The 27,050-nt window shown below is 55.2% G+C and overlaps 4 protein-coding genes across 4 annotated transcripts; all 4 read right to left on the bottom strand.

The window, feature by feature from the left end:
- Window positions 1–1,868: 1,868 nt before the first annotated feature.
- JKF63_00517 (uncharacterized protein) lies at window positions 1,869–11,302 on the bottom strand (the record flags this gene model as incomplete). Its single annotated transcript, XM_067896568.1, has 2 exons — window positions 1,869–2,242; window positions 9,550–11,302. The coding sequence occupies 2 exons, from the start codon at window positions 11,300–11,302 to the stop codon at window positions 1,869–1,871; spliced, it is 2,127 nt and encodes a 708-aa protein (XP_067752725.1).
- A 7,494-nt stretch (window positions 11,303–18,796) lies between these two features.
- JKF63_00516 (uncharacterized protein) lies at window positions 18,797–20,935 on the bottom strand (the record flags this gene model as incomplete). The annotated part of the gene is made up of 1 exon (XM_067896567.1): window positions 18,797–20,935. One exon carries the CDS (start codon window positions 20,933–20,935, stop codon window positions 18,797–18,799), a length of 2,139 nt encoding a protein of 712 aa, XP_067752724.1.
- Window positions 20,936–22,751: 1,816 nt separating this feature from the next.
- JKF63_00515 (uncharacterized protein) lies at window positions 22,752–23,330 on the bottom strand (the record flags this gene model as incomplete). The annotated part of the gene is made up of 1 exon (XM_067896566.1): window positions 22,752–23,330. The coding sequence occupies one exon, from the start codon at window positions 23,328–23,330 to the stop codon at window positions 22,752–22,754; it is 579 nt and encodes a 192-aa protein (XP_067752723.1).
- An 883-nt stretch (window positions 23,331–24,213) lies between these two features.
- JKF63_00514 (uncharacterized protein) lies at window positions 24,214–26,586 on the bottom strand (the record flags this gene model as incomplete). The annotated part of the gene is made up of 5 exons (XM_067896565.1): window positions 24,214–24,267; window positions 24,307–24,674; window positions 24,711–25,374; window positions 25,423–25,712; window positions 25,758–26,586. The coding sequence occupies 5 exons, from the start codon at window positions 26,584–26,586 to the stop codon at window positions 24,214–24,216; spliced, it is 2,205 nt and encodes a 734-aa protein (XP_067752722.1).
- Between the last annotated feature and the right edge of the window lie 464 nt (window positions 26,587–27,050).

The raw sequence follows: 27,050 nt of genomic DNA, 5'->3' as shown, positions 1-27,050 counted from the left end.
CACACACACCGAGTGAAAGGGTGTGTGAGTGGAAGCTGGGGTTCGTGTGTGCAGCTGTTTCCACCCCATCAGAAATGTCATAGTGAGTCGCGTATCACGAGGGAAACAAAAAAGTAGCCGCAGAAACATATATATGAAAACCTTCACACATCCGCAAGAGAAACTAAAACATCGAGCCCAGTAATGTATACTGGCATTTATCGATGGGGTCAAAAATAAACAATAAGAGGTGCGCGTGTGAGCGGGGAGGCCGCCGACGGGGCCGGCAGAGAAAAAGTGAAACTTGACGTGGTGATGAAATACCGCAGGGGAGACAAGGCGGCCGGATGCGAAACCAGAAAAAGGGAGGTTTGAAAAAAAAAAGATGCCCTTGCTGTCGTCGGTGATGCACTGGTGTGAGGGATGCACGCGTTCCATCGCCAACACCGAGCCTCGTCGACACATAAGCAATGCGTGACTGAGCACCGCCTCTTCGCCCCATTTTTTTTCTTGTTTGCTGTTTTCGCAAACCCTTCGGAACCAGCCCGTCTTCACCTCTATTCCTTTCTTGGTCTCTGACACCCCGACCACGACGTACACGCGCGCACACGGGCACATGGCTAGAGGACAATGAAAAGCTGAAAGGCCAGCGCAAAAAAAAAAAAACAAAAAAAAAGGTGAGAGTCGTGCTCCACATTTAAATGTAAAGGAAGGTGGGGGAGGGGGGGGTACACCTGGAAAAGAGAAGCGGGGGAGTGTGTGTGGAAAGGAGGTGTGTGGAAGCGCAAAAAAAAAAAAGGATGGGCTGATCGAAAAAAAAAACGGAGGAGATCTGCTCACGGGATCTCGCATAAGGGGGAAAACGCTTGTCAGAGTTCCTCTTCTCTCTCTTCCCCTCGCTCCCCCAAATAGCTACCACACACACACACACACACACACACACACACGCAAACACACACGCGAAAAATAAAGATATGCTTAAAGACGCAGCAGAACTATTTTGTGTCTCCTCTGTTGCTTCTGCTGGTCTTCTGTCGCAGCGATCCTGCGTAATACAGTGTCCCGCTCACAGTTCGCGACTCCTCTGTATAGATCGCAGCGCTACAACCCCCCCCCATATTACCTGGTGCCTATGTTTGCCCGTTCGCTTTCCGTTTACACAACCCGCGCGTGTGTGTGTGTGTGTGTGTGCACATTTTTCTTAAAATGCTCCCTCAGGTAAACAAAAACCACTCGGACCATTACTTCCCCACACACATAAAACATCAATAGAGCGATGCATCGACGACTTCTTGCCACATCCAGCACCCCCCCCGTTTTTTCTTTCATATGTATACAAATATGCTTTTGGTGGTGGTACCCAGCCGGAAAGGCACGAGCCGTGCAGCTGAGCCAAAGAACCTTGCGGCGATAATGACATCCTTGTGCGGGGCTCCCTAATAATCGTGTCTGGACGTCGGTAAGAGAAAAACAAAAAAATGAAAAATTTTGAGCTTCACATTCACCTACCGCAGCACACCGCATTTGGGGGTGCGGGTAACGTGTTCTTTTAGGTAGACTTTTTTTTTCGTTGTTACGAAGGGAAATATTATTCTTTAACTTTTCTTCGCTACCGCCGCTCCGCCCGGTGGTGACGCTTCCCGCGTAAAAAAAAAAGGACAGTGGGGAGAGGCCTGTCGCATGGAAAGAGCGGTGCCCAGAAGCCCGAAAGGGAAAGGAGAAGGAGAAGGGGGGGAAGTGACAGCGGGAATCGAAAACGGCGATTGGTGCATTCCACTACGCAAAGGGAGTGTTGTTTGGCAAGCATCTTCTTTGGCAGGACTTCACCGCAGCAGAGCACCATTCCCCTCCCCCTCCCCCTCCCCCCCCCCCCACCGCGGCTACACACACTAGTTGCGCGTCGCATCCACTCCCGAGGGTTCGCTCTCGTTCTTCACATTCACCGTCAAGACCGCCTCGGCCCGTTTCGCACGCTCCTGTCGCACAAAACGGCGGAAACGGAAGTGCAACAGAACAGCTGACACAGTGGATATCGCATTTACAGCCATGAGGATAAACATTTGATCCCGCACACACGATGACTGGTTACAGTTGGGTGCTGTGCCAAGACGGCTGGCCTCATTATCGAACATGGTACCGAACATGAAGCGGTTGAGCGCGATGGTGCTGACAAAACCGGACGAGAACATGAAGTTGTAGTGTTTGCCAATGTCGTTGGCGTAGACGATACGCACGCACAGTGCGCCAAGGCCCCAGCCCATACCTGTACCGATGGAGCCCAGAAGAAAGGGTAGGATGAGACCATCCGCTGGGATCACCGCGAAGAGGAGGTAGGAAAAAAAGAGCAGCACCGCACCGATAGGAAGGAAAGTTGTTGTCAAGATCTCGTTCGTGCAGCGCGTCTTTCGCCGGATGAGCCACATGTCCAGTGTGCCGCTCGTGATACGGCCAATGGCGCTGCCCACGCCTATGAGGGCGACGTAGAGAGAGAGGCTAGAACTGGTGTACACACCGAGGTTTCGACTGCGGTAGATTTGCGCCGCGTTCATCTGCATCACAGTGCCGGTGCCCCACATGCCGAAGAAACTGAGCCAGAAGAGCCACAGATCCACCGTGAGGAGATTGCGCCAGAACGATTGGCAGTATTGCGGGTCGCCGGCGACCTTCGTCTGCTGCGCAGCAGAGGTCTGGCCCTCCGCCTCTCGGGAACTCAGCTCCTCGTCCTTGTTACCCCACACCGCTGTCAAGCTCTCATCACCCATCTTCGCCTCCGTTGCATCATTACCAGCCGCATTCTGGCTGCCCGCGTCTCTCATCAACGTCTGGACACCGGTCGGCTCCCTGTTGGCGTCAGCCGTGGCCTCCGTACCACTGATGCCTGTAGAACCAGCTTTCCGGTACACTCCCGAATCCTCCAGCACGTCGTCCGTGTAGCCCAAGCCGGAAAAGTGGGGGTGGCTCTTCGTGATGACGGGGTAGCGCCCCAGGAACTGGAAGGGTAGCGCTATAAAGGAAAAGAACGTCAGCAGCAAAATGGCAACAATAGAGATGGCGATGTAGCCGCTTCTCGATGTGGACACGTAGCCCGTCACGATGGCGCTGATGGTGAGAAAGATCAAGTTGGCACCGACCGCGCCGCAGCCAATGTACAGTCGCCGCAAAGGTGCGTGCTGTTTGCTGTAAATGGCCAGTGTGGCCTGCCGCTCCGCTGCCTGCTCCGCGGTGAGGCGGTTCCGCCGAAACTGGCACGGCACGTACGGGGGGAGGTCAATGAAAAAGCAGCCTAGCAGGGAACAGAACAGTATCTGCGCGCCGACAAAGTAGGCGTAGCCCGAGTAGTTGCTCGCCACACCCTCCGATGACGAGTTGAACCAGCCGTTGAAGTACGCCATGAGCACCGATGTGCCGAGGCCGGAGAACGTCTTCTGGATAATGACTATGTACCCCCGCTCCAGCGGGAAGTTCCCCATGAGCGGCATCAGCGTTGCCACATCCATGGCCGGGCATCCAAAGTACAAAATGGCGTTGAAGATGCAAAACTTGATAAGCGCCGCCTCCTTTGTGGAGCTCGTGATGACATCGTCAAACGAGAGCCCAAAGAGAACATAGCCGAGAAAGCCTAGAAACCCGGCAACCGGGAAAAGCACCTTCGGGCCCGCAAAGTCGAACAGCATACCGGCGAAGAAGACAAGGTACCCACAGCAGTTCCCCACGGTGCTGATCGTGGTGATGTCCGCCTGGTTGAACTGGTACTTGTTGCGCAGATGCTCTGTGAAGATGCTGAAGCCGTACGTGGAGCTGATGGCAATGCCCAGATACACACCGGCCATCAGCATCCGGCAACGGTACAAATCATCAACGACAAGCATCTTGCCACGCTGCGTAATTCTCGTCGTAGTGGTGACCTTGGGGACCACCGGAGGTGGGTGATAGAGATTGCGCCGTTCCTTTTCCGAGGCGAACCAGGAGAAACGAGGGGGTTGCAAGCAACGAAGGAGAGGAGAGGAGGGAGAGAAAACGGCTGAACGGGGAAAGGAATCGAGGACGCGACAACGTTCAGAGAGAGAAAAAAAACGGATAAGCGCGCTATTACCGGGAACAGCACACGGACACCCGGGCAAGGGGGTGGATCTGTGTGTGTGTGTGTGTCTGTTGGTGGATAGAGCAAAAGGGATAACAACCGAGAGGAAAAAACCGCTATGACAGCGAAGCGAGGGGAGGAGCGAGGGAAAACGGCTGAACGAAGGGTGACCTGGGGCAATGCTTGAAAAAACAATAAATACATATAGATATATATATATATAATTTACTGCCTTGCTTCCACCGCTGTCCGCTTCTTCTGGTCTTCGCGTTTTTTTTCTTCTCGTTCCTTGTTTACGTTTCGAGCCGGTGGAATCTTAAATGGTTCGCCGTACTGAAAAATAAGGGGGAGGGTGTGAGGGGGCGGCCGAAACTCGGATGTCGTGATGGGGATTTAGGGACAGCGGCTGCTAGATTGGCACACCGGTAGGTCCAAGAGAGGGGGCGCAGAATGTGGCCTGCTCTAAGAGACGGTGCGATATTAGTAGGTATCCAAAGGGGCGACCAGGGTTAGCGTGCGCACAAGCGTGCACATGTTGATGTGCGTCGAAAGAAAAGACCAAAGAGGGGGAGAGGTGCGTATGGGGCGGAGAGATGAGCAGGCAGTGCCATTGTACGCCAGGGCGGGAAAAGACATCATCCCTCGCCGGTCACCCCACCAACTATGAGATGTTTCGTACTGCACTGCGTGACCACTGGATACTGGAGGGTCTCCCTCTATCCCAGCGAGGTTGAGGACAACCACAAAATAAACAAAGGGGGCGATTCTTCGCGGAGGGGGAGGGAGGGAGGGAGGGAGGGAGAGGGAGAGGAAGAGGGTGCGTGTCTGAAAGCTCCACGACCCCCAACGTCTCTGGCGGGGGGACACTTTCTCAGGGAAGCCGGTGATGTGAAGAGCTATGCAGTTGCTGAGCTCTGTGCTTTCCGCTGACGTTCTTGCTCATGTTTTTTCGCTGAAGGTTGTCACAGGTGAGCGGCCTGGCCTAAACACAGGAGGTAGAAGGGAAAAAAAAAGTGGTACAGTGCTGGCACATACAGTGCGTAAAGGAATTGAAAAGGGGGGGCATCACGCACCCCCTTCTCCTGCCCTCGGCCCCCCCCTTGTTGCCTTGCCTTCTGTCTCTTCTCACACCGTTTCCAAACCCCGAGGCTCAAAAGACGCACAGCTTCCTCTGTCATAGCTGACGGGCAAACGGGCAACGCGTGCGAATATGCCAATGCCGACGCACATCGCTGTGTGTGTGTGTGTGTGTAGGGGGGGGTGCTCTTGGGCTGCCGTGTGCGCACTCTCTCTAGCCATCGCTTCTCGCAAAGCTCCTATGGAGCACAGAACCCCCATGAAAAAAAAGGGTAGCCCCTCAAACATCTTCGCTTTTCACTCCCATATACCCTCGACGCACAAAGCCTCGCATGGGCCCAGCTGACGCATGGGCGGCAAAAGACAGAACAATAAATCTCCAAAGGCTATGACACTGGAGACCCTAATGAAAATAGAGGGGAAGCGACGCGGAAAGAGGGGGGGTGATTCTGAGGAGGTGATACGAAGGGAGGGGCAGGCAGAGGCAGAAGTGAGCACGATGCAGTTGAATGTGGAGGGAGGAGGGGGAGGAGACGAGCCGCAATTGCGAGCTTGACTTCATCCGCCCTCTTCCCCTTCCCCATCCGCTCTGCAGTGCCGCTTTCTACACATCTGCAACACCCGTCTCTGCGTATTACTCAGTCTCACCACCTCAATTCCTGTCGCGCACCAGTTCTTTGTCCTTTGTGAAGTCAGGAGGCCCGCCAAGAACAGAAGAATTCGAGTGGGGGGATCCTGCACAGCATACCTATACACACTGCCTACAAGCAGCCGAACCGCTCCCCACAAAGGGAACCGCCAACAACGCGCTTCTCAGCACGTCAGCGCCGCGTCTCCAGTCGTGAGAATAACACCACAACGACGTCAAGTACGTTGACCTCCCCGACCCCAAGTTCCGTCACGCCCCTTCCTCTCAGAAGACTTGGCGGACAGCAGAAAGACTCCAGTTGCGACTACTCCAGCGCCCTTAGCCCTCCTCGCAGCAACAACATACGCCACACTCACCCCCAGCAAAACGCAGCCCAGCGGAAAAAAAACAGTACATTCTCTGACCCCTTCAATGTATCGCACCCATCAGTCGCCTGCTCGCGCGCATGGCCAAGGGGGAGGGTGCGAGCACACGCCGTGTGTGTGTGTGTGTACAACGCCTTTGCACGCACGCACGCCGTAGCGTAGGCACGCGCACAGTCATTGCACAGAGACACGCAAGGCGCAGCGGAACCTTCCTAGGCACACACACACAGAGAAAAGGGAGGATGCGATACCAGAATAGAGCCATTCCTTTTTTTTTTGTAACCCCACCCACCGACAAATACAGCCATAGCACGACGTTGTGCAGCCAACAATGATACCGCCCGTCTTTCCACACATTCGGAGACCCTTTTATGGGGGAGGTGGAAAAAAAAAAACATAGAGAAACAAAAACGCAAAGGATGGAAAGGCACACATGTGTGGGTGTGCATGTGTGTTGAGGCGAAGAGAGGGGAAAAGAAAGAATGAACAGAAAACGTCGGACAGAGGGAGGTGACAGCCGCAATGTACCTTGCGCTCGACACAAATGAGGAACCCACACGCAAGCTCCAGCACTGTTACCCGCCGCGCTGAGTAAACGCATAAGCAGGAACAACGAATGGGAGGAAGGGAACACAAGCAGCCCTGTTGCATACACAGGCACGCACGGAGGCACGGTGCGTCGCTACCACCAACACACATGGAGTTGTTTTCACTGCTGAATGGCTTTGACAGGATTCTCATTATATTTCACGGCCGAAAAAAAAGAAGCCGCTTTTGCGTGTTGAGCCAATCGATACACGAGGAGGGGGTGGGGGAGCTTAGAAGGAAAACAGCGATGTGAGTACACATTTGAAGCCAGTGCCCTACACGTTTGCCTTATTCTGTACTTTGGGGTGGGGTAGAGGAAGGAAAACGTGAACCCTGTTTTGTTTTTTGTTGGGGGGGGGGGGGGGACGAATCCTGGACGACAGAGAGAGAGATGCAAGTTCAAAGAGAAGAGAAGCATATCTACACACTTTTATCCCATGGAGGCCTATACACACACACTACTGGTGACCAGTACACGTGGGTGTCCATTATGCTCGTTACTGCTGTATGTGTTCGAGTTACACCCTCCTATTCCCCGTCTATACTTCTCTGCGCACTCTCCTCTTGACTTATCGGCCCTCGCCACGCCCTTCCTCAGTATCTTCCTTGAACGGTCAAGGAACACTTTTTTCTCAGGGTTTCATTCCATTGTTTCATATATACATTTTTCTTCGATGGGTGCAACGAAGGCCACCGGAGTGAGAGGGGTGCCAAAGACACAGGCGCAGTCAAAGAGAAATGGACATCGGCCGTAACAGCAGGCAAATCCGTCTCCGTGTTCTGTTTGGCCTTCGGGTGAAGTAAAAAAGAGAGAGACAACGGCGAAATCCCACAGTGGACTTCAGGACCACAGGGAGGACACTCTTTGAGGCACTCTCCAGCAAGAACACTGCAATATATACATACATATGTATAGTAAGACTATTATTAACGATAGTACTCAAAAAAATTCGATAAACGGTAAAGCAAACAAACCAAAAACAGATAGAAGAGAGGAGACAAGTGGGAGGAGGACGGGCATCAGTCCCCATCACCGTCGGTAGGCGCAGGTCAGACCTTCACAAATATATGGGTATGTATGTCTTTTGGGTACGTGCACGTGAAGTCCGCCCTTCCCCCTCCCCCTCCACACACACACACACTCGCTGGCGAATCTCATCAAGGTGTGAAGCGGAGAAAGCAGAACCCAAGTCAACTGCGTTATCTGAACACCACTGAAAAAATATGAAACGTCATCGGTATAAAACAAACCCCGAAAAAGAGAGAAACGAGAACGATGCCACCACTCGACTATAATAGAGAGAAGTAAGAGGGGGAGGGGGAGAGGGGGGGAAAGGGGGGGGAGAGAGCTCAAACAAGGAAGATGAAGGGGGTTATACAACATGAGAGAGGAATAGGGCGAAAGGGGGAAGGGATGGGGGGGAGAGAGAAGGGGGAAAGGTTACCGGTAACCAAATAAACACTACGCACATAAAATAGGGGGGGGCAACGAAAAAAGACAGCAGGCAAACAAAGAAAACACTAGAATATTACATCTGCATGTATGTGCTTGTTCTGTTGGCTCCCACTTTTTTTCCTTCGCGTTGGTGTGCGTTACAAGACGGCTCTCTATAATGGCAAGGGAAGCACACACACACACACACACAAATATAAGAAAAAAAAACAACGTTATGAACAACGAGTGCACACTTCACCTAGAAAAAACACTGGTGCAACCGCACCGGATGCACGACTTTGCTGTGCGCTCCACCAGCCGACATAGAGATGCCCACATCTGATTTTCTCGTCTTCAAACGAGAAGTAAAAAAAAAGGATGAAGGAAGAGGAAGGGAAAACTGCTATCGCAGATCCAACTTGACTCCGAATAATAAAAAAAGCAAGCGACGAAACGTGGGTGCCAATCAGTGTGAGTTCTCCTCCCCCCCCCCCCCACCTGTCCCCTCAACGCGTCGGCTCTCCCGCAGAACATGAACGGCAATCCACTCTCTCTAGCCTGGCCATTCACAGGCTTATCAGGCGGGATGCTGCGCTGGGAGTAGAGACGCCTTGGAGTAATGGCTGACTGGGTGATCTGAGCATACCCCAGCCCAGAACGATACAGAACGATCCCCCCCCCCCCCGCGCCTTCCAAGCCACGCCTACGATACTGGAGACTATAGATGGGCTGCCTACCTCGGGGTGAAAAGGCCTACCTGGAGCGTGCAAATGGCGGACCCAGCGAGATGCGTTCATGTTGATATTTTTACTAGCCAGCAAAAAAACAACCACCACATGCAAACGCCTGTACTCTTGTGGGCACCTGAAACGCGATGCCATCAACGATCCGACTGCCAAGATCCGCAGGGAGCGCTGCTCTGACTTTTGCAAGGGCTCGGGTGCCAAACCTTGTTACAACTACATCAACTTCGGTAGTGAAAATCTCCACGCAGGGGGGGGGAGTGGGTGCAGTCCTACTCACCATATTGTCTCGACTGTGCCCTGATAACGGCCAGGATTGATCCTGGCCCCTCCCCTCCCCTTTGGTCCTCATTGTGGACGTTATTTTTTGTTCCAGGGATACAGGAGAGAGACGACACCAGCATTCGCTGCTCCTCTTTTCCTACAAAAACGGAACAAAGCTCAAGTGATGCAGAGAAAAGAGGGAGCACACATGTAAACGTGTAGGGCTCGATTTGTGATCGCCATGGTGGGTTCTCCCTTCGCAATGTTTTTGTTTCTCATTCTCTGCAACCCGCAAACCAGCACTTAATGGCTCGCATTGGCGTCGATTGCCTCAATGGGGTGGTTAGACATCTCCGCGCACGCCACAGCAGCCTTCTCGGCGCGGTGCCTGAGCACAAATCTGCGATAGCGCAGGTGTAACCACACGCTCCCAGCAATCGCAGTAGCATTCACGCACACGAGGATGACGAAGCTGGTGGTGACACACTCCTTCCCGGCACAGCGGGGGTAGATGGGCGTCCTGCCAGCAGCCAGGTCGGCGTCGCGCTGCCGCTTCGCCTGACGATCGTAGTTCTCACCGAAGCCGAATCGATTTAGCGCAATGACTGCGAAGAAGGCACCAACGTACATAAAGTTGTAGTGCTTACCAATGTCCTTGGCGAAGAGTCCACGCACCGTCAGCGCCGTGGAGGCCCAACTGAAGCCGTTCCCGAAGGAGTCGAAAAAAAAGCCAACGACGATGCCCTTCGACTCTAGGGGAAGCGCCAACAGAAAGATGAGGCCGATCACCATGCAGATGGACGATACCGGAAAGACGACCGTGATGACGTGGCGCTTCTCAGACGAATAGTGGCTGAGGACGTGCTCGAATATACCCATGGACAGCCGGCCCAGCGCACTCGCGACGCTGATGATGACAGAGTACATCGTGTTCGTCTTCTTCTCGTACTTATTGTTTGCGAGTGACTGATAAATCTGGGCTGAATTGAAAGCCATGACCATGCCGCATCCCCAGGTCGCCATCGTGTTCCACCAGCACAGCCAGATGTCGGGCCGCTGGAGGCTCTGCAAGAAGGTCGTCTGGTACTGCGGGTCCTGGTCGGAGATCAGCATCCGCGCCTTGTTTTCGTCTTGCAGCACCGCCGCGTCTTCGGAGTCCACAAATAGGCGCGCTGGACCGGAATCGGGGCAGTCCGCACACTTTTTCTCGACGTTGACTGGGTGGTGTTCGTCCTCCATGCGATGCTCGCACAACGCGCACCGATACTGCGCCACCTCTGCTTCTGTCGACTGTAGCACACGCTTCACATCGTCGTTTTCGGAGCTCGGAGCCTCGTCCGCTGGGTAGTCGGGGAAATCCTTGCTCGGCTTCTTATCCATCCCGCCCAGGAGCGGGAACGGCGCCGCCATGAAGACCAGGGATACGAGAAGAACCAGGACCCCGATCGTGTTGCCCATGCGCGCCGAGTCGCTCGGGTTCGCGTAGGCGACACAGAGCGACTGCACCGTCAGGTACACGAGGAGCGAAACCATTATACCAAACCCGAGGTAAAAGCGCTTCATCGGCGGGACCTGAGTCAAATAGGCGCGCTCCGTCAGGCGGCGGCGCACCTGCATCCTCTCCGGCACACGTGTTTTCTCGTACTGCACGATGTGGTAGGGGGGAAAGCGAATGAAAGCGATCGCAATGCTGCCCATGCAAATGACTAGCGTCGTCATGAAAAACATGTAGTGCGCATCACTCTTGCGAAAGAAGCTGTAGTTGATCACTGCAAGGATGGACGCGCCGAGTCCGGTGAGGGTCTTCATGATGGCAACGACAGGGCCCTTTGTGAGCGGGAAATTGCCGAGCACCGCCATCAGTGAGCCCGTATCGAAGGAGGAGCAGCCGAGGCTCATAATCGCGCTGAACACGGACAGAGTCGGGACGGTCCCTTTAACGTTCCCGTTGAAGGCAAGGGCGTAAAGAAGCGCTCCGAGAGCGTTCAGCGTGCAAGCCAAAATACACACCCACTTCGGGCCCAAGTAGTCGAGCAGAACACCAAATGGGAAGTTGGCAAACCCAACAACGATACCGATCGTCGTAATCGTTGTCAAGTCGGCACCGGTTAGGTTAAACATATCGACGAGGTTCTTGCTGATGATGTTGAAGCCGTAGAAGGTAGACATGCACATACTGGCACAAACACCTCCCACGAGAATGAGGAAGCGCCGGATCTCGCTGATCCTGTACTCTGCTGGGGACACCATTCTTTAGTTTTTTTACGCTTTTAGCTGCGGATCCCTAAGATGAAGGCGGTATATTCCAGGATCGGTCCCTTGTAGTTGCTTTTTGGTTGTTGCTTTTTTTTTTTTTGGGGGGAAGGAGGGGGAGAGAGAGGGGGGCACCTGAGTTTTGCGTCTATGGTTCCAACGTGAAACAGTCGTGCCGTTGAGGTAGGGGAAAAAACAAAGCACGAGGGTGTGATTGTGCAGGCACGAATGTAATACGATATCCATGCGTTTACCACTGCGGTGCAATCCACAACCGTAAGCACGCGCGCGCGGGGAACGGGGAAAGAAGAGGGAGACGCAAAGAAAAAGAGAAAACATAAAAACAAACACAGACAGAAACAAAATTGGAATTAGCGTGGAGGGGCGCCATAAATGTGTATATCTATGTCTACACATGCATATACATACCTGCAAAAGAAAAGTGTTTGTTCTTTTGTTTTCTGAGTGACGTGTGTGTGTGTGTGTGTGTGCTACAGAATGCGGGGGGGGAGCAATGTATCATCAAAATGAAGAGGTACAAGCTCGAAGCACAAAGAGAAACACACACAAAAAAGTCGAGGTTAGTGGTGGTGGTGGTATAAGAAAGGGGAGAGGTAGTACTCTTCCGGTTAGGCGTTCGTTGGTGAGCTCCCCCTGCATAGGTTAAATTGAAGCTCCCGACTGAGTCGTTCACCGATGCACGGCGAAGCTAGTGAAGGCATCGCTCCTAGAAAACGGGGGGGGGGGACAGGGAAAAACGGAAGCACAAAGACAAGACGGCAGAGAGGTTAACGGTGGGGGACGGCCTGTTGAAGGACGTAAAAACATATATCCGCCCCTCCAAGCAAGATTCAACTTTTCTAGACTCACGGTGCACGAGCGAGTCTATGGGTATATACCCAGAAGCCACTTCAGGCACACCTACCCGTCGTCGCATCACAGCTGCACCGCCCCTGCGGTCGAGGCCGAGCACGCGTTTCATGACCGCCCGCGCCTTTGTGTGCATGTCTGAGAAGCACAGGAGTGAAGTCGGCGAGCGCAAACGCAGGTCTGCTGCGCCAACGCACACGTGCGCAGTGGGGTTGCGGGGCATGTCGCCGCTCCCTCAGGCCCGAAGGCGTTTTGGTGGGAAAGCGTGGGTGCGCGTCCAGACGGGCGGGGACGGGAAGCGAGAGAGAGCGATGGGGGGAGGGGGCCAGGGCGCACACAGCCGCGCGCCTGCGCGCAAAAGCGCGCGTAGGCCATGCAGTCGGCCGTGGAGAAGCGCAGGAGTACAGCGATGGACACTTGACATGGAAAGCTGGCGCAGCGCGAGTCGAAGCAATGTAATCAGCGCATCGTGTGCAAGAGCATGGCGTGCAACGAGGAGCTTCTTGAACCCCAAGCGACTCGCCTGCCCGTCGCATCACGGCGATGTAAGATGCTAGAGCGGACGCCTTCCGGGAAGGAACATGAAGCGGCGGAGACGCTGGGGAAGAGCAGGAAAGGAACCCGCGGAGAACTCGACGCCACGAGGGTATCGGTGGGCACGCCATCGGCATATCAGCTTGCCATTGTGTGCCATCTGCTGTGGCAGGCCTGAAAAGCGGGCACAGGTGGGACACGGAGTGCTGAGTGAATATTATCTGCTCTCGTCCCATGAACTCAGCGACCCCCCCCCTGTTTTTTGGAGATGAAACGCTTCCCGCCGCCGCAACGTGAGTGCTGCCCTTAGCAGCCCCCGCATCACGGACCCTGTAAATGTCGGCGTGGCGTCTGAGACCGGCGACAGGAGCAGCACGGAATGGCGCCGATTCGGGCTTCCTCTCGGAAACGGGTGAGAGGCTGCACATGTGTCATAGTTTACCAACTGTCTTCTATTCAGAGTGAATTGAGAGACCAACTGGATTGAGCTACGCGCGGGCGATTACCACCCAAGAGGCGTGGGAGTCAGCGCGTTACATCATCCCTACCAGCTTATATGTACCCCTCTTGGCGTAACCAGTCCCCCCCCCCTCACCCCATCTGGAGGAGCTCCCATACTTTGACAGTAAACGCGATGGCTGCTTGGAAAGAGAGACTCGCCTCTGACCTTGATAGCCGCGAACAAATCCCTCTAAAAAGAAAAAAAAAGGGAGAGGGGGGAGAGGGAGGGGGCATGATAGTCCCGAACGGGTTGAGACTTCATCTGTGCCGCACTGTAAGGTGCTCGGCAAGTCGACAAACGCTGCGAGACACATGGATTGTTCGCTGAATTCGGCGTGTCTCTTCCATTCTGGGCAGTCCGTTTTTTACCTCGTCGGGGGCGTGACCAGCTGCCCGTGCAGGGCGGCGCTCTGCACGGACAGCTGACTCCGTTGGAAAAGTAGAATGGTAGAAAACGTTGAAGGGCAAAACGAGGGAAGGGCTGATGCCACACGAGTGGAGGCTGAAACGCAGATGAGGGGACGTGAAAAGCCTTTGAACCACGAGTGACGCATGCTCAACAAAACAACACAAATGCGAGCGCACATATGCAGTGTGCATATTGTATGACACCTGTATGCCCGACAGTGTCCACCTTAATCCCACTGGATTTTGGGGGTACGTCATTAATGAGTAGGGCGGATGTGCGGCATACAAACCGGAAAGTCCAGGAAAAAAAAATGGGTAACCGGAAAGAGGGAAAAAGTGTCGCCGAGAAATAGAAATGAAACGTGAATACAAAGAGGAAGACTAAAAGAAAAAATTGAAGTTGCACTCCACAATAAAAAGCAAATCAGAGCAGCGATTACGTGCCTCTCTCTCTCCCTACGTATACGATTGCGTATGCGTGTGTATGGAGGGAGAGAGAGAGGGGGGAAGGAAGGGAGGAAAGAGACAGCACCAGGTGGAATGAAGAGATTCTTGGTGATGCGCACTGCCTAGAACAAATCGGTACACGCATCAGAAACGCGGTGGCCTAAAAGATGGTGAACCAACACACACAGACAGACACACAGGGGGGACACACATAAAAGACCGCAGGAGGGGGGGGTTATTAATTCCTGCCCTGAAAAGAAAAAAGGCTTTGCCGAAGAAGATCGGTGGAGGGTAGGCTCGAGAATCCGATCTTTTACGCTGCGACTTAAACTGGGCTTCCTCTTTTACAGCGCTTACGTGTGCGCACTATGCCTCCAGCACTTTACGCAGTAAAAGAAAACGTGGAACACACCAAAAGACGGACGTGCGCCTTCCCCCTTCCCCATCTCTACCCGCGTGTGTGTTTAAGTGGTGGTGGTGGTGGGGGGGAACCAGCGAAGGGTATAAGTTGGGGAATGGAAGAAGGAAAAAAGGAGGGGAAAAAAAGAAGGGGAAAGCCACGCGCGCGTGAAAAAGGGGGAAACGAAATTCTCTACTAATGGAGCGAGACGCAAAACCAAATTTGACGGGGGTAGTCAAACCGTCACGAGAGTGAATGCAAGAGTAAAAACTAAAAGAAGATTTTTTCCCCACTCAGAGGGGAGATAAGGACGCGTTTGTCGAGGAAAGCTTCGCATTTTTTGTTGTTGCTTCCGGGCTCCAGCTTCCCCTCACCCCATGTGTGCGAATTTCCTGGAGCACAGACGGCAGGAGGGGGGGGGGATATGCGGGTGAGGCGCGAAACACGGTGTGGGGGAGAGCGGTCACAAACAACCTTACACGCAGGCCTTGGCAAGAGGGCACCTCAGCAGACTAGCCCAGGAATGAGTCTCTTCCTCAAGGTCCTCGCAGCGGGCACGCGCTACCTGCCACCTGCCACCTGCCCACACCCTGATCTCCCGCTCATCTTTTCTTGGGTCCTCGCACCTCAGCACCTCTTCCATTCTCTTTGTTGTTCGCTTCACCCTTTCCAGAGGCCTGCAGGCGCAACGCTGGTGCGTGCATCTTTCGATCCCGCAGAGCTCGGAGAAGCGCCCAACAACGGATAGAGAAAGAGGAGTAGCGCGCCGACACGCGCCGAGAAAACGTGGCAGAGGGGCCGCAAGATATCACCTAAACAGAATGAAAACAGCGCCCAATGTGAAATAAACCAAAGACGTCTGAGTCACCCAACACGCGTCCCTTGCCACACACCTCTGGCACACAAGTAGAGGCGCAAAGGGGACTGCGCAGAAATGCGCTACGGCATTTCTTTGTGGGGCCCCGCCCCCGCTCCCATCTTCCGCGCCTAGGTCTGAGCTGCCTGCTGCACTTTCTCCGACTCGTGTTGGCATGGCCAAAACCTCTTCGCAGCAGCAGCCTTCTCGGCGCGGTGCCTGAGCACAAATCTGCGATAGCGCAGGTGCAACCACACGCTCCCAGCAATCGCAGTAGCATTCACGCACACGAGGATGATGAAGCTGGTGGTGACACACTCCTTCCCGGCACAGCGGGGGTAGATGGGCGTCCTGCCAGCAGCCAGGTCAGCATCGCGCTGCCGCTTCGCCTGACGATCGTAGTTCTCACCGAAGCCGAATCGATTTAGCGCAATGACTGCGAAGAAGGCACCAACGTACATAAAGTTGTAGTGCTTACCAATGTCCTTGGCGAAGAGTCCACGCACCGTCAGCGCCGTAGAGGCCCAACTGAAGCCGTTCCCGAAGGAAACGGTAAAAAAGCCAACGACGATGCCCTTTGACTCTAGGGGAAGCGCCAACAGAAAGATGAGGCCGATCACCATGCAGATGGACGATACCGGAAAGACGACCGTGATGACGTGGCGCTTCTCAGACGAATAGTGGCTGAGGACGTGCTCGAATATACCCATGGACAGCCGGCCCAGCGCACTCGCTACGCTGATGATGACAGAGTACATCGTGTTCGTCTTCTTCTCGTACTTATTGTTTGCGAGTGACTGATAAATCTGGGCTGAATTGAAAGCCATGACCATGCCGCATCCCCAGGTCGCCATCGTGTTCCACCAGCACAGCCAGATGTCGGGCCGCTGGAGGCTCTGCAAGAAGGTCGTCTGGTACTGCGGGTCCTGGTCGGAGATCAGCATCCGCGCCTTGTTTTCGTCTTGCAGCACCGCCGCGTCTTCGGAGTCCACAAATAGGCGCGCTGGACCGGAATCGGGGCAGTCCGCACACTTTTTCTCGACGTTGACTGGGTGGTGTTCGTCCTCCATGCGATGCTCGCACAACGCGCACCGATACTGCGCCACCTCTGCTTCTGTCGACTGTAGCACACGCTTCACATCGTCGTTTTCGGAGCTCGGAGCCTCGTCCGCTGGGTAGTCGGGGAAATCCTTGCTCGGCTTCTTATCCATCCCGCCCAGGAGCGGGAACGGCGCCGCCATGAAGACCAGGGATACGAGAAGAACCAGGACCCCGATCGTGTTGCCCATGCGCGCCGAGTCGCTCGGGTTCGCGTAGGCGACACAGAGCGACTGCACCGTCAGGTACACGAGGAGCGAAACCATTATACCAAACCCGAGGTAAAAGCGCTTCATCGGCGGGACCTGAGTCAAATAGGCGCGCTCCGTCAGGCGGCGGCGCACCTGCATCCTCTCCGGCACACGTGTTTTCTCGTACTGCACGATGTGGTAGGGGGGAAAGCGAATGAAAGCGATCGCAATGCTGCCCATGCAAATGACTAGCGTCGTCATGAAAAACATGTAGTGCGCATCACTCTTGCGAAAGAAGCTGTAGTTGATCATTGCAAGGATGGACGCGCCGAGTCCGGTGAGGGTCTTCATGATGGCAACGACAGGGCCCTTTGTGAGTGGGAAATTGCCGAGCACCGGCATCAGTGAGCCCGTATCGAAGGAGGAGCAGCCGAGGCTCATAATCGCGCTGAACACGGACAGAGTCGGGACGGTCCCTTTAACGTTCCCGTTGAAGGCAAGGGCGTAAAGAAGCGCTCCGAGAGCGTTCAGCGTGCAAGCCAAAATACACACCCACTTCGGGCCCAAGTAGTCGAGTAGAACACCAAATGGGAAGTTGGCAAACCCAACAACGATACCGACAGTGGATATGGTCGTCAGTTCTGCGCTGTTGAGGCTGTACATTTCCACCATCCTGTTGCTGATGATGTTGAAGCCGTACAAGGTCGAGATGCACATACTGGCACAAACACCTCCCACGAGAATGAGGAAGCGCCGGATCTCGCTGATGCGGTAGTTCTCTGCCACTATCATTGTCCTCCCTCCTAGGTGCTGCGCCGGCGGCAAAGTTGAGCGTGAATGTATGTATATGTTGAGGGGAAGAAGGGAGGGGGGGGGGGGCGGGCGGGCGAGTGCGTGTGACCGAAGATGAAGGTTGTATGCACTGAGAAGAAAAAAACAGACCAGCTCGTAATCAGGGAGCAAGACGGATGACGAAGAAAACAAAAAGGCGGTGCTAGAGCTGTCTCAGAAAGTGATGAGGTGGGAGTACAAGAAGGCGCCACAGGCACGGGATTCGAGTGGCTATTTACTCGTGAGGAACGTGATCCCTGCTAAGGCACCTAAAATAAATATTGGGGAAAGCAGAGGGGGGGGGACCGTGTTTGGGGTAGGTTTACGTGCGTGTACAGCAAGGGGGAAAGAAATTAGGCGTGAGCGTTTTAGCGTGGATGTATATGAGAAATTCTCTATAATGTGTATATTATGTATGTATATATATATATATACGATGTCTTGTGTGAACCCCACCGGCTCCCCACCCACCCCCACCCCACGGTCTCGCTATGATGGCAGAGTTGGTGGATAAACAATATGAAGTAAGGCAGTTTGTCTGGAGAAGGGGCGACAGGTGAAGTAGCTTTTTGTGTTTTCCCCTTGTGTTTCCCCGCTTCTGTGTCCTGATTCGCACCCCCTGAGATAAACCAGTGAAGACAGGCGCTTCTATATATATATATATATATGTATGTATGTATATGTATGTATTGGAGAGGGGTGGGGGGGGGATAGAGGAAGGGGGAGAGGAGAACGGTTGAGCGAGTGAGTGCCGTCAAGTGGGGATCATGGTGGAGCAAAAGTGGAAGGGAAATAGGATAGCGGGGCAGCTGTGGTCGCCTGCGCATTATGACAGAGTACCAAAGATAAAATACAAGAGCGGGATACGCCACGCATGTGTATGCCCCTCACCCTGCTTCCCAGCCCCCTCCCCCCCCCCCGTCTACAACATCCATCGAAAGAGGACTCACGGTTGAGGGAGGTTCCGTCTGAGGTCACATGATGCCTAAAGTGCACCCCCTTTTTTTTGCACGCCACCATTTTTTTTTTCATCCACTTCACAACTATCGTGACGTAAACACAACAGCAAGCACCGGGAAGACACTAGTGGCAACACAAGTGCACACAGAACCACAAAAAGTTCAGGTGAGCCACGAATGGTGGCCCGATGCGCGCACGGACAGAGCTTCTTGGATGCCGTGGAGAATAAAAAAGGCACTCCATGAGGGTTTGTGGAAGGGGGCACTTTACGGCTTCAAGCTCAAGATCATGCCCGACAGCACTAGAGCAAAGGGTATCAACAGGAACCAGGCCATGCGTAGCGACAGCGAGCTGTTGCTCAATGCATACGTGAGGGAAGACAGACGGCCACCACACGCCGCCCCCAATGGAGGGAACAGCGAGGATGAAGAGGCCAAGCGGGGCTGCACTATAGGTGTGGCGCTCAGTACCTTTGACGATGGCATTGTCGTCCTCGAGGGATGCGCGCACGGCACAAGGTACGGCAGTGTTGTCAGCGCCAGATTCTGAGCAATGTCGGCACTCAACACGTCGTTTTCTGCGGAGACGGCAACGCAGGAGACGGGCTCTTTGTGCAGCGCTGGGTAGCGCCGCGCCACAAATTTGTTACTTGAAGGGCGAATCTCATCCGCCTGCCAGTGGTGCGGCTGCCCGTGACCGGAGGTTAGACGCAGAGATGCGACCCAGCCCTCCACCGTCCCAGCAATCCAATGCCTGGGGACAGAAGCGCCGAGAGGATTTGCCAAGACGCGAGTGGCATACTCGGCCGGTGGTCCGTCCGTGCAAACGGCCAGCGAAGTGATCGCGTCGCTCAAGGAAGGGGATGGGTCGGCTCGCGACCACTGCACCTTCACACCCAGTGGCCTGTCACGGTTCGTCGAAGAGGAGGATGAGTCCAATGATGTTAGCGGTGCAAACTCGACCATACCGTCAATGACATACGACTCATTCGCCAAGGAGTTGTAAGCTACCACGACAACGCTGCAGAGCGGACCGTGCGTCACTGCACCCCCCGCCTGGAGAGACTGCCACGTGAGGCGTCGCCGCATATCCGCCTGCTGGGCGCCGTCGATGTCGCCCCATCCGAAGAGACGCACAAGACGAAGAGAAGAAGGGAGCAGCTTGAACGGCAGCGGCAGCGCATCCCCTCCCAAAGTCAGCGCGGTACCCATGGACATGACCGCCTCCGTATCAGACTTGGCTTCCCCCTGCGTGTTTTCATTAATAGGCCTCGCCCCATTAGTGGCGGAAAGCTTGCGACTACGCGCTTTGGTGTATCGCCGCCGCAAGCGCACCGTGGTCAGCACCAGCGTTTTGTCCAGCAAAACCGCAGCTACAAGGAGATGCTCTTGCAGATGTGCCCTACAGGGCTGCGAAGACGCGGACGACGCTGAGCTGCTCGCGTCAGCCTGTACGAGACACACTCGATTCACGCTCAGATCATTTACACGCGCCGGCAGCTGCCACGAGGCCACCGGCACAGCCTCGGTTCGCACACGTGGAACGCGTCGCTGCAGCCCTGAGCCAGGAACGCTACTCAAAATCTGATCGGCGTACTTGCGCGTGTACGCGTCGACATCGTCGTCCTCAAAGCTGTCCGGCACGAGATCAGTGATAGAAAAAACAAGCACGCCATTCTCATCATGTGAGACCAGCAGCGTGTTTTGGACCAGAGCGATGGGTTTCTTGTCTGGGTTCTTTGCGTCACTCGGCACTTCGATGCGAGCCAGTCGGCGAAGGTAGCGTCGAGACCCCATGTCTGCGCTACTGCCAGCGGGCGTGCAGCCCCCAGAGGATGCGGAAGCTTCTGTAGCTCCTGGGGTTGCCGGCTCGGGACCACGATAAACCCCGAGAAACACGAAGGATGTTATGCTGCTGAGCGCCACAAATCCAACCAGGCCGTCGAGGATGCGCCGCTGGGCATCAGACCAGTCCAGTGCTGCCGGCTCAGTCGACGAGCCGCTGCCCGTTTTCCCGCTCGGTGTACTTGCCTCGAAAGGAAGAAAAGCTGAAGTGCACCATGGAATGTCGTCTGGGCCGAGATCCACCGCCCCTGCAAAGCTCCACACCGGGGGCACGACTCCGGAAGGCGCCAAGGGCGTAGTGGATGCAATGGCGGAGGGGGTGGTCACCTTCGGCACGCTGCACAAGGACTGCACGCGCAGCAGCAGGGCAACATTCGGCATGCCAAATCGCTGCCCCCCTCCTCCAGCTCCTATGAGTGCGTGATGGGCATCCACGAAGATGGCGGTGTAGATGGGCGACGGCATCTGAAGAACGTTTTCCTCACGCCCTGCCGCAATTACCTGCTCTGCCCTCAGCACCGTGCGAGGGGGCAGTGGGCTGGCATCGCAGCTGTCCGCCATATAGGGGAGAGGGAGCGCAAATAGACCCTTGGCCACGAGGAAGTACAAAAGAGTAAAGAGTACTTCCACCGCATAGAGAGCGGGAAGAAGGAGGAGGAGGGGGGGATGGACGAGCACAACGTTCAGCCCACAAAACAGTCAGATACACTCACCTCAGAGAAGTAATGTGCCTCCCTCCTTTCTCTCCCTGTTTCTTTTCCGAATGATGATGCAAGACTGGAAGGCGGAAGGACAGAGAAAGGAAATACGCAGCGACGTTGAAGTTTCAAAAAGAGTATCAGGGGGTCCCAGGAGGAGCAGAATGGGCAGTACATGGGCAAAATACAGCCAAGTGGGTAGAAGCGGCGAGAGCGTGAGAGAAAACCTGGATGGCCGACTGGTCCCCTCGTCAACAAATTCTCCTCAAATCCTCAAAGCTTTTTTTACACGCATGAGCATCCTCCTCTTCCTCCCCCCCCCCCCTTTCTCTCCCACCGCCAAGAGCGCGGGAGAACGGCTATGTACCTCCATATATACAACACCATGTAGTCCGTCAGAATACAAAGATGGCCTCATCAACCTCCTCTGTAAAAAGAGCCCATGGATTCCCTTGGGTAGCAACTGGGCAAATACTGCATAAACGCAGGCGTTTGCACTTCTTCTTCGTGTGTACTCCACCACAGATCGCCCCCTTTTGATGAGCTCAGTCTTTCTTTCAGGTTCTTTTGTGTCCGTCATCATCGGATCAACGGTGCCCACGCACTGAAAGGACAAACACACGGGATAACCCCTTCCCTTCCTCCGCCCCCTCCCCCCTCCCCCCAAATGGCCGATGACGCTAGACACACCACCGAATCGTGCGCCTGAAGGGGAGAATCCACAACACTCCGGTTAACATGACCATGGTGTCATATAAACCGATGAGTCGAGCCCAATCACTACCTGATGCGTCGCCAGTGCACCACGCGGCGTGCGAAGCACCGGTGCGCACGACTTGGAGCAACGCCCCCCCCCCTCCACCCACTGAAGATGGTCTGTTCCGCAAACGCTGCCCAACGGTAGCCTCGCGGGTCATCGCATGGCAAACTTAGCATCCTAGTGTTCGCGCAATGCATCCCCCACTCCGGATGGCCAAGGATCCACCACCAATGGATGGAGGGGGCTGCGCACGACACATCCGCCAGACTTCTGACGCATTTGTCCAAGATGGATGTGATGCTGCCGTCTATCGCACGCAGGTTGAAAAAAAGACGTGACGCCACCAACGACCTGGCTGGCGACGTCTAGCAGTGATGGTTGCTCTGGTTCCGCTACGTTGTTGGAGTCTGACCACCTCAACCAGATTTGGTCTGGCATGGACAAGATACAGAGGAGAGACCGACGCGGCCTCCCCACATAGTGGGGCCTTAAACCCCCTCCCCCCCCCTGTGCAACCTCAAACGACGTGGTATATGGCTCGCTGCCATCTGGGTGGGATGGGCAAAGGAAAGAGAGGAAGAGGATGTAGAGCACCATGAAGGGGGAAACTAGCTAAGAAAAATGAATGTCCGCGTTGTCTTTGCAGAGGACCAACACACAACAACATCCAGCCCACCTTTCGACTTACGTGCACGTGTGGATGCGTAAAGCAACCCAAGATTCTCCGCACGTAAGAAGAGCCGCGCCATTCCTTTTTTTTTTGGAAACAGCCGGGCGCTACAAGTCTTCCCAGCAATACAGCGCCGAGGCAGTGGACAGTACAGCGGCGTTCATGAACGCGCGCACGCACGTGAGCTTCCCCCCGCCCCCTCCCCCCTCTCCCCGTCCTCAGCACACAAGCGCGTGAAATGATCAGGGCCTAGTTGACGCGCCAGCGGTAGTTGAAGCGATCGTTGTGGATCTGCTTCATAGTGGCCACGTGTTTCGGCACTAACTGAATTCTGGGCAGTGTCTGGACACTGCGACGGATTGCTGCGTACTTCCGCTCGTGTGTCGCATCGCCAACCGTGGACTGCGGGTCACCAAGTGCAGCGTTCACCGACGCTTGCCCATATTGGGAGACCAGCCTCGCCTGTTCCTCAAGTACTTTCATTGTCTTGAACTGCATGAACGCAATGAAAGACTTTTGCAACATTCGGTGCGAGCGGCGACGAAGGAACTCACCCTCGCGTAGCTTACACTCCGTCGTATTCGACTTTTGCTGGTAGGACCGGAACAGCTGGAAGTGGCGCAGGCGGGATCGATGCACGTAGGCCATCATACGTCGATCCACGATAGAAACCGGGACGTTCACTGGCACCTCCTCCATCATGGCGGTGCGGTTGTAAAAGTGGCTCAGCCCGCCGCGTGCACCCTTCCACTTGCTATAGCGCATGGTACTCATCGACTTGCGATGATACATCATGTACCCGCCCAGCAGGCGGGATGTGCACTGCATCGTACTGCAAGAGACTGCCGCGGTACGTGTTGATTGATCTCCTTTGGGACGTGTGTGTGTGTGTGTGTGTGTGTGTGTGTGTTTTGGTTTGCGAGTGTGCCTCGTAGTTGAGACTCCCGAGGAAGCGCACGAGAAACAAAAGAGGGAGAAAGAGGGTGCGAAAGAGGCTTGGATGCGTAGAGAAGTGAGTGACTGGAGACAAAGATAGAAAAAGGCCCCACCCCCCCCCCCCACCACCCCATACAGACAACGTACAGGCAACAACAGCGCGCTGTGCATGACCAATCGCTCGTTGAAAGCACACCCTGCGTTACTGTTGCTTCACCACTTTCGATAGCAGTGCAACGAATTGACACAGCTCCTCCCCACGGACGTCTGCCGTGCGCGGACTTGAGTAAGGGTGAGGTGGAGTGCGATGCCGCACACGCCGACAACTCCATAGCCTCCACAGACACGCTCAGCCAGTGGAGAGCAGGGCCCTGAAGAGGGCAGATGTCCATGTATGGAAAAAAAACAGATGCCACGGATGAGAGTCATGAAGCGCGGCAAGGCCGCGTGTTCTCTGCGCACTTTTCTGTTATGCCTCTCTCGTTTTAGAAGGAAAGGGAGGGGGGGGGGGGCTACCTGACAGCATGAGATCATTGGCTTGTTCTGTTCACATATCAGCTTTTTTTTCGTACTACGCGTGCGCCTGGGCACGGGGCACATGTCTCATGTATGTTTCTCTCTCCTTCCCGCTCTGCGTGTATCTGTGCTCAAGTCACAAATGCTCGCATACACAAATACACACACACACACAGCAACAAAGAAAACAGACGCCCTCGCACCGGCACACAGAGTGAACCCCCTTTTTTCTCTCCAGGGCAAAATGCTGTTCCCCCGCCTAGGTACGACAGAGCTGAAGCATTGCATTCACACAGTACGCCGGTACACGAGCTTGGCGCAAAGCCGCAGTGTCGGTCGATTCGCTCGTCACAATGGCTGTCTCTGGCAGCAGTCCTTCCGTCACGAGAACGCCATTGCCCTCCGTTGCCCACTCCTCCTCCGTCTCCAGAACCACCATATAGGCAAGACCGTAGTAATTAGCGTCGGGCGACCAACGATTGGCGCCTCCGCGTTCAATCCATTGCACATGGCTGAAGGCAGGGGACGAGGCTGCGGTAGGGGAAGAAGCCGTTTTGGAGCGCTGATGACGTCGCGCGGCGTCTACTGTGCGAATGACGTAGTGGCGCAGCGGGTCTGTCGGTGCATCACATCGAGTCGGGGCACGTAGAGGTGCGCGGGCGCTACCTGTGCCAATTCTGTCCGTCTCTCCGATGCACAATTCGGTCGCGGTCACATCTGCGGCAGTGGGGCGACGGCCATTTTGAGGCACCGCACTCACCCCTGAGGCCAACGCCGGAGACATCTCCTCTTCCTTTTTCATCCGTTGCTGCCACGTGCTGCCGAGGAACCGCATGTGCTGGTGCACAAACGTTAGTACCTCGTCCGCCTCCCCAACAACAAGACAAAAGGCGCAGTACGTGCGCTGAAGCGTGACGAGCTCCTCCTGCACCAGTTGCGCCTGCATTGGGTCCGGTTGAGAGAAGAGATCCGGGTCAAGGCAGTCGGGGGTGAGGAAGAACTGATCTGCATACAGGCTCTGCACGCGTTTTAGTGCAGCCGCTCGGTGCCACCCCCCAACTGCCGCGCTTGAAGGAAAACCGCTTTCGACGTGACTGCCCGCCATTGCTCGAATAGACCGCAAAAAAAGCGGCAGCCCGTACAACTGGGCCTCATTGAGGAGTCGCCGCAGTACGTGAACGCGAGAGGCGTGATGTACCACGTAGAGGCCGTCCGTGCACCGCCACGACGCGGTGGCAGCCAGAGGGCCCCACGAGGCCGCCTCCACGGCGGTCGTGTTTTTCAGAGCCGCAACATAGCTTTGCACAAGCGCTTCCTCCTGCGGGTAGCGGGCGGTTATACCCACAAAAGGCAGCAGAGTGTCCAGGACAAGCGGATTGCCGAGGAAACAGGATAGAACCTTTGCCAACTCGGTGTTGCTCTGGGGCAGAGCAGGGCTATAACTGGATACATCAGCCGTGAGCGCCGCGTTGCAGGGGCCGTCTCTCCAAGCTTGGCACATACAGCCTAGCGTATGACATGCTGCCGCGTCGTGCGCAAAGAAAACGTGTCGCAGATCCTCAAAAGTTGACGCGGCGCGGAATGCTGGGATGCGCTCGCCATATGCGACTTGAAGCTCATGGAGTCGACGGAGACACGTGTGTCGTTTTTGCACATCGGCGAACAACACTGGCGAGGGAACAAGGTCAATAGTCGCCTCACTGGCACCCTCTGCTTCCGCTGCGCCTCCTTGGGCTCCAGTTGACCCAGTCTCCTTGGCGGCAGCATTTAAGAGGGCAACCGATGCACCTCTGGCCCTGGCACCAGCAGCTGTAAAAGGAATAGTCCACAATAGCGGCGTTTTACGACCTGGGAAGCACTTCCCTCCTTCCGGAGACACACCGCTCGGCCGAGACAAGCGCAGCATCGACGGAAGCGGCACCGGCACGGCGGCCTCACAAACTCGCGCCAGAGCTACCACCGCCGCGTACTGCTCTGGGCGCACCCAACACGGGTAGCCGATGCAGGGTGCGCCGGCTGCAGCACTTGTGTCGGCAGGGGAATAGAGGAGATCATTCAAGTTGTGTAGTGCACGTCTAGCTGTTTCCATGCGGTCTACGCTGCAGCTAAATAGCTGCTCCTGTGACAGGGCGCATCCACCACCCTGGCCTACGGATTCCCACGACCCGCCAGACACGCCACAGTTGGAGAGAGCGCGGACACGGTTGATATCGCTGCACACACGCTGACAAAACGAAATCACCTCTTCCTCTGAAGTGCTGCCACCGGCAGCCGAGGTAGTTGCGGCTGTGCCCGCGCCTGCCCCAGCATCCTTGGCAGGGACAGCCGCCCCCGCCAACCCGTCTGCGCTATTCAGCTGCTTTGTGAGCCGTGTTCGTGGCTTACGATAAACAAATGTCACATCCTCTTCCACATCTCCTCCTGAAGACGCCATGACGGTGGCAGAAGTATTGCCACGGCGACGGTTGCCTTCACCTTGTACGAGCGCAGAAAGCGACTCGCTGCCGACGCTAGTGACTGAAGGGGTGGGCCGCCCCGTGACCTTGCTGCCTTGTGCAAGAGAACGTTTAGCGACTGAGACAGCACCACCACCACCACCACGCCCACGCCCATGGGGGCGCTTACCAACCATGTCCGTACTCTCTTCTCCTTGCTACCGAAATCGCAGCAGCGCGGCGTACAATATATGCTGAACAGAAAAGAGGGCACCACACAAAAAACAAAGAGACGAGAGAGGCAAGTTGGGTGAGGGTAGAATAAGGGGAGGGGACTAAAGGGTCAGAGGGGTCAGAGGGTAGGGGGGGGGGGGGAGACGCGCAGCAAGCAAGCACATGAGCACGCCCTAGGTACAAGTAGAGGACGGGAAGTATCCGTTGACGCCCTCACGTAGGAGTCATAAGGACTACCTACCTTGATGAATGCAGGTGTGAGAAGAAACAGAAACCACAGCCAAGAAGAACTCCGTACAGAAGCAGGATTAACAGCGCTGACTCAATACCTTCGCGGACATGTCACGCGGAGTTCTTTTTGTGTTTTTCGGGGGAGGCTTTCACCGCATGGAAGTTTGAAGCTCGAAGATCGTCCCTCGTAGGCGAT

This window comes from Porcisia hertigi, chromosome 36 (genome assembly GCF_017918235.1).
Source record: "Porcisia hertigi strain C119 chromosome 36, whole genome shotgun sequence".
In the NCBI taxonomy this organism is placed as follows: Eukaryota; Euglenozoa; class Kinetoplastea; order Trypanosomatida; family Trypanosomatidae; genus Porcisia; species Porcisia hertigi.
The sequence above is the reverse complement of the archived record's forward strand: the minus strand, read 5'-3'. Positions and strand labels throughout refer to the sequence as shown.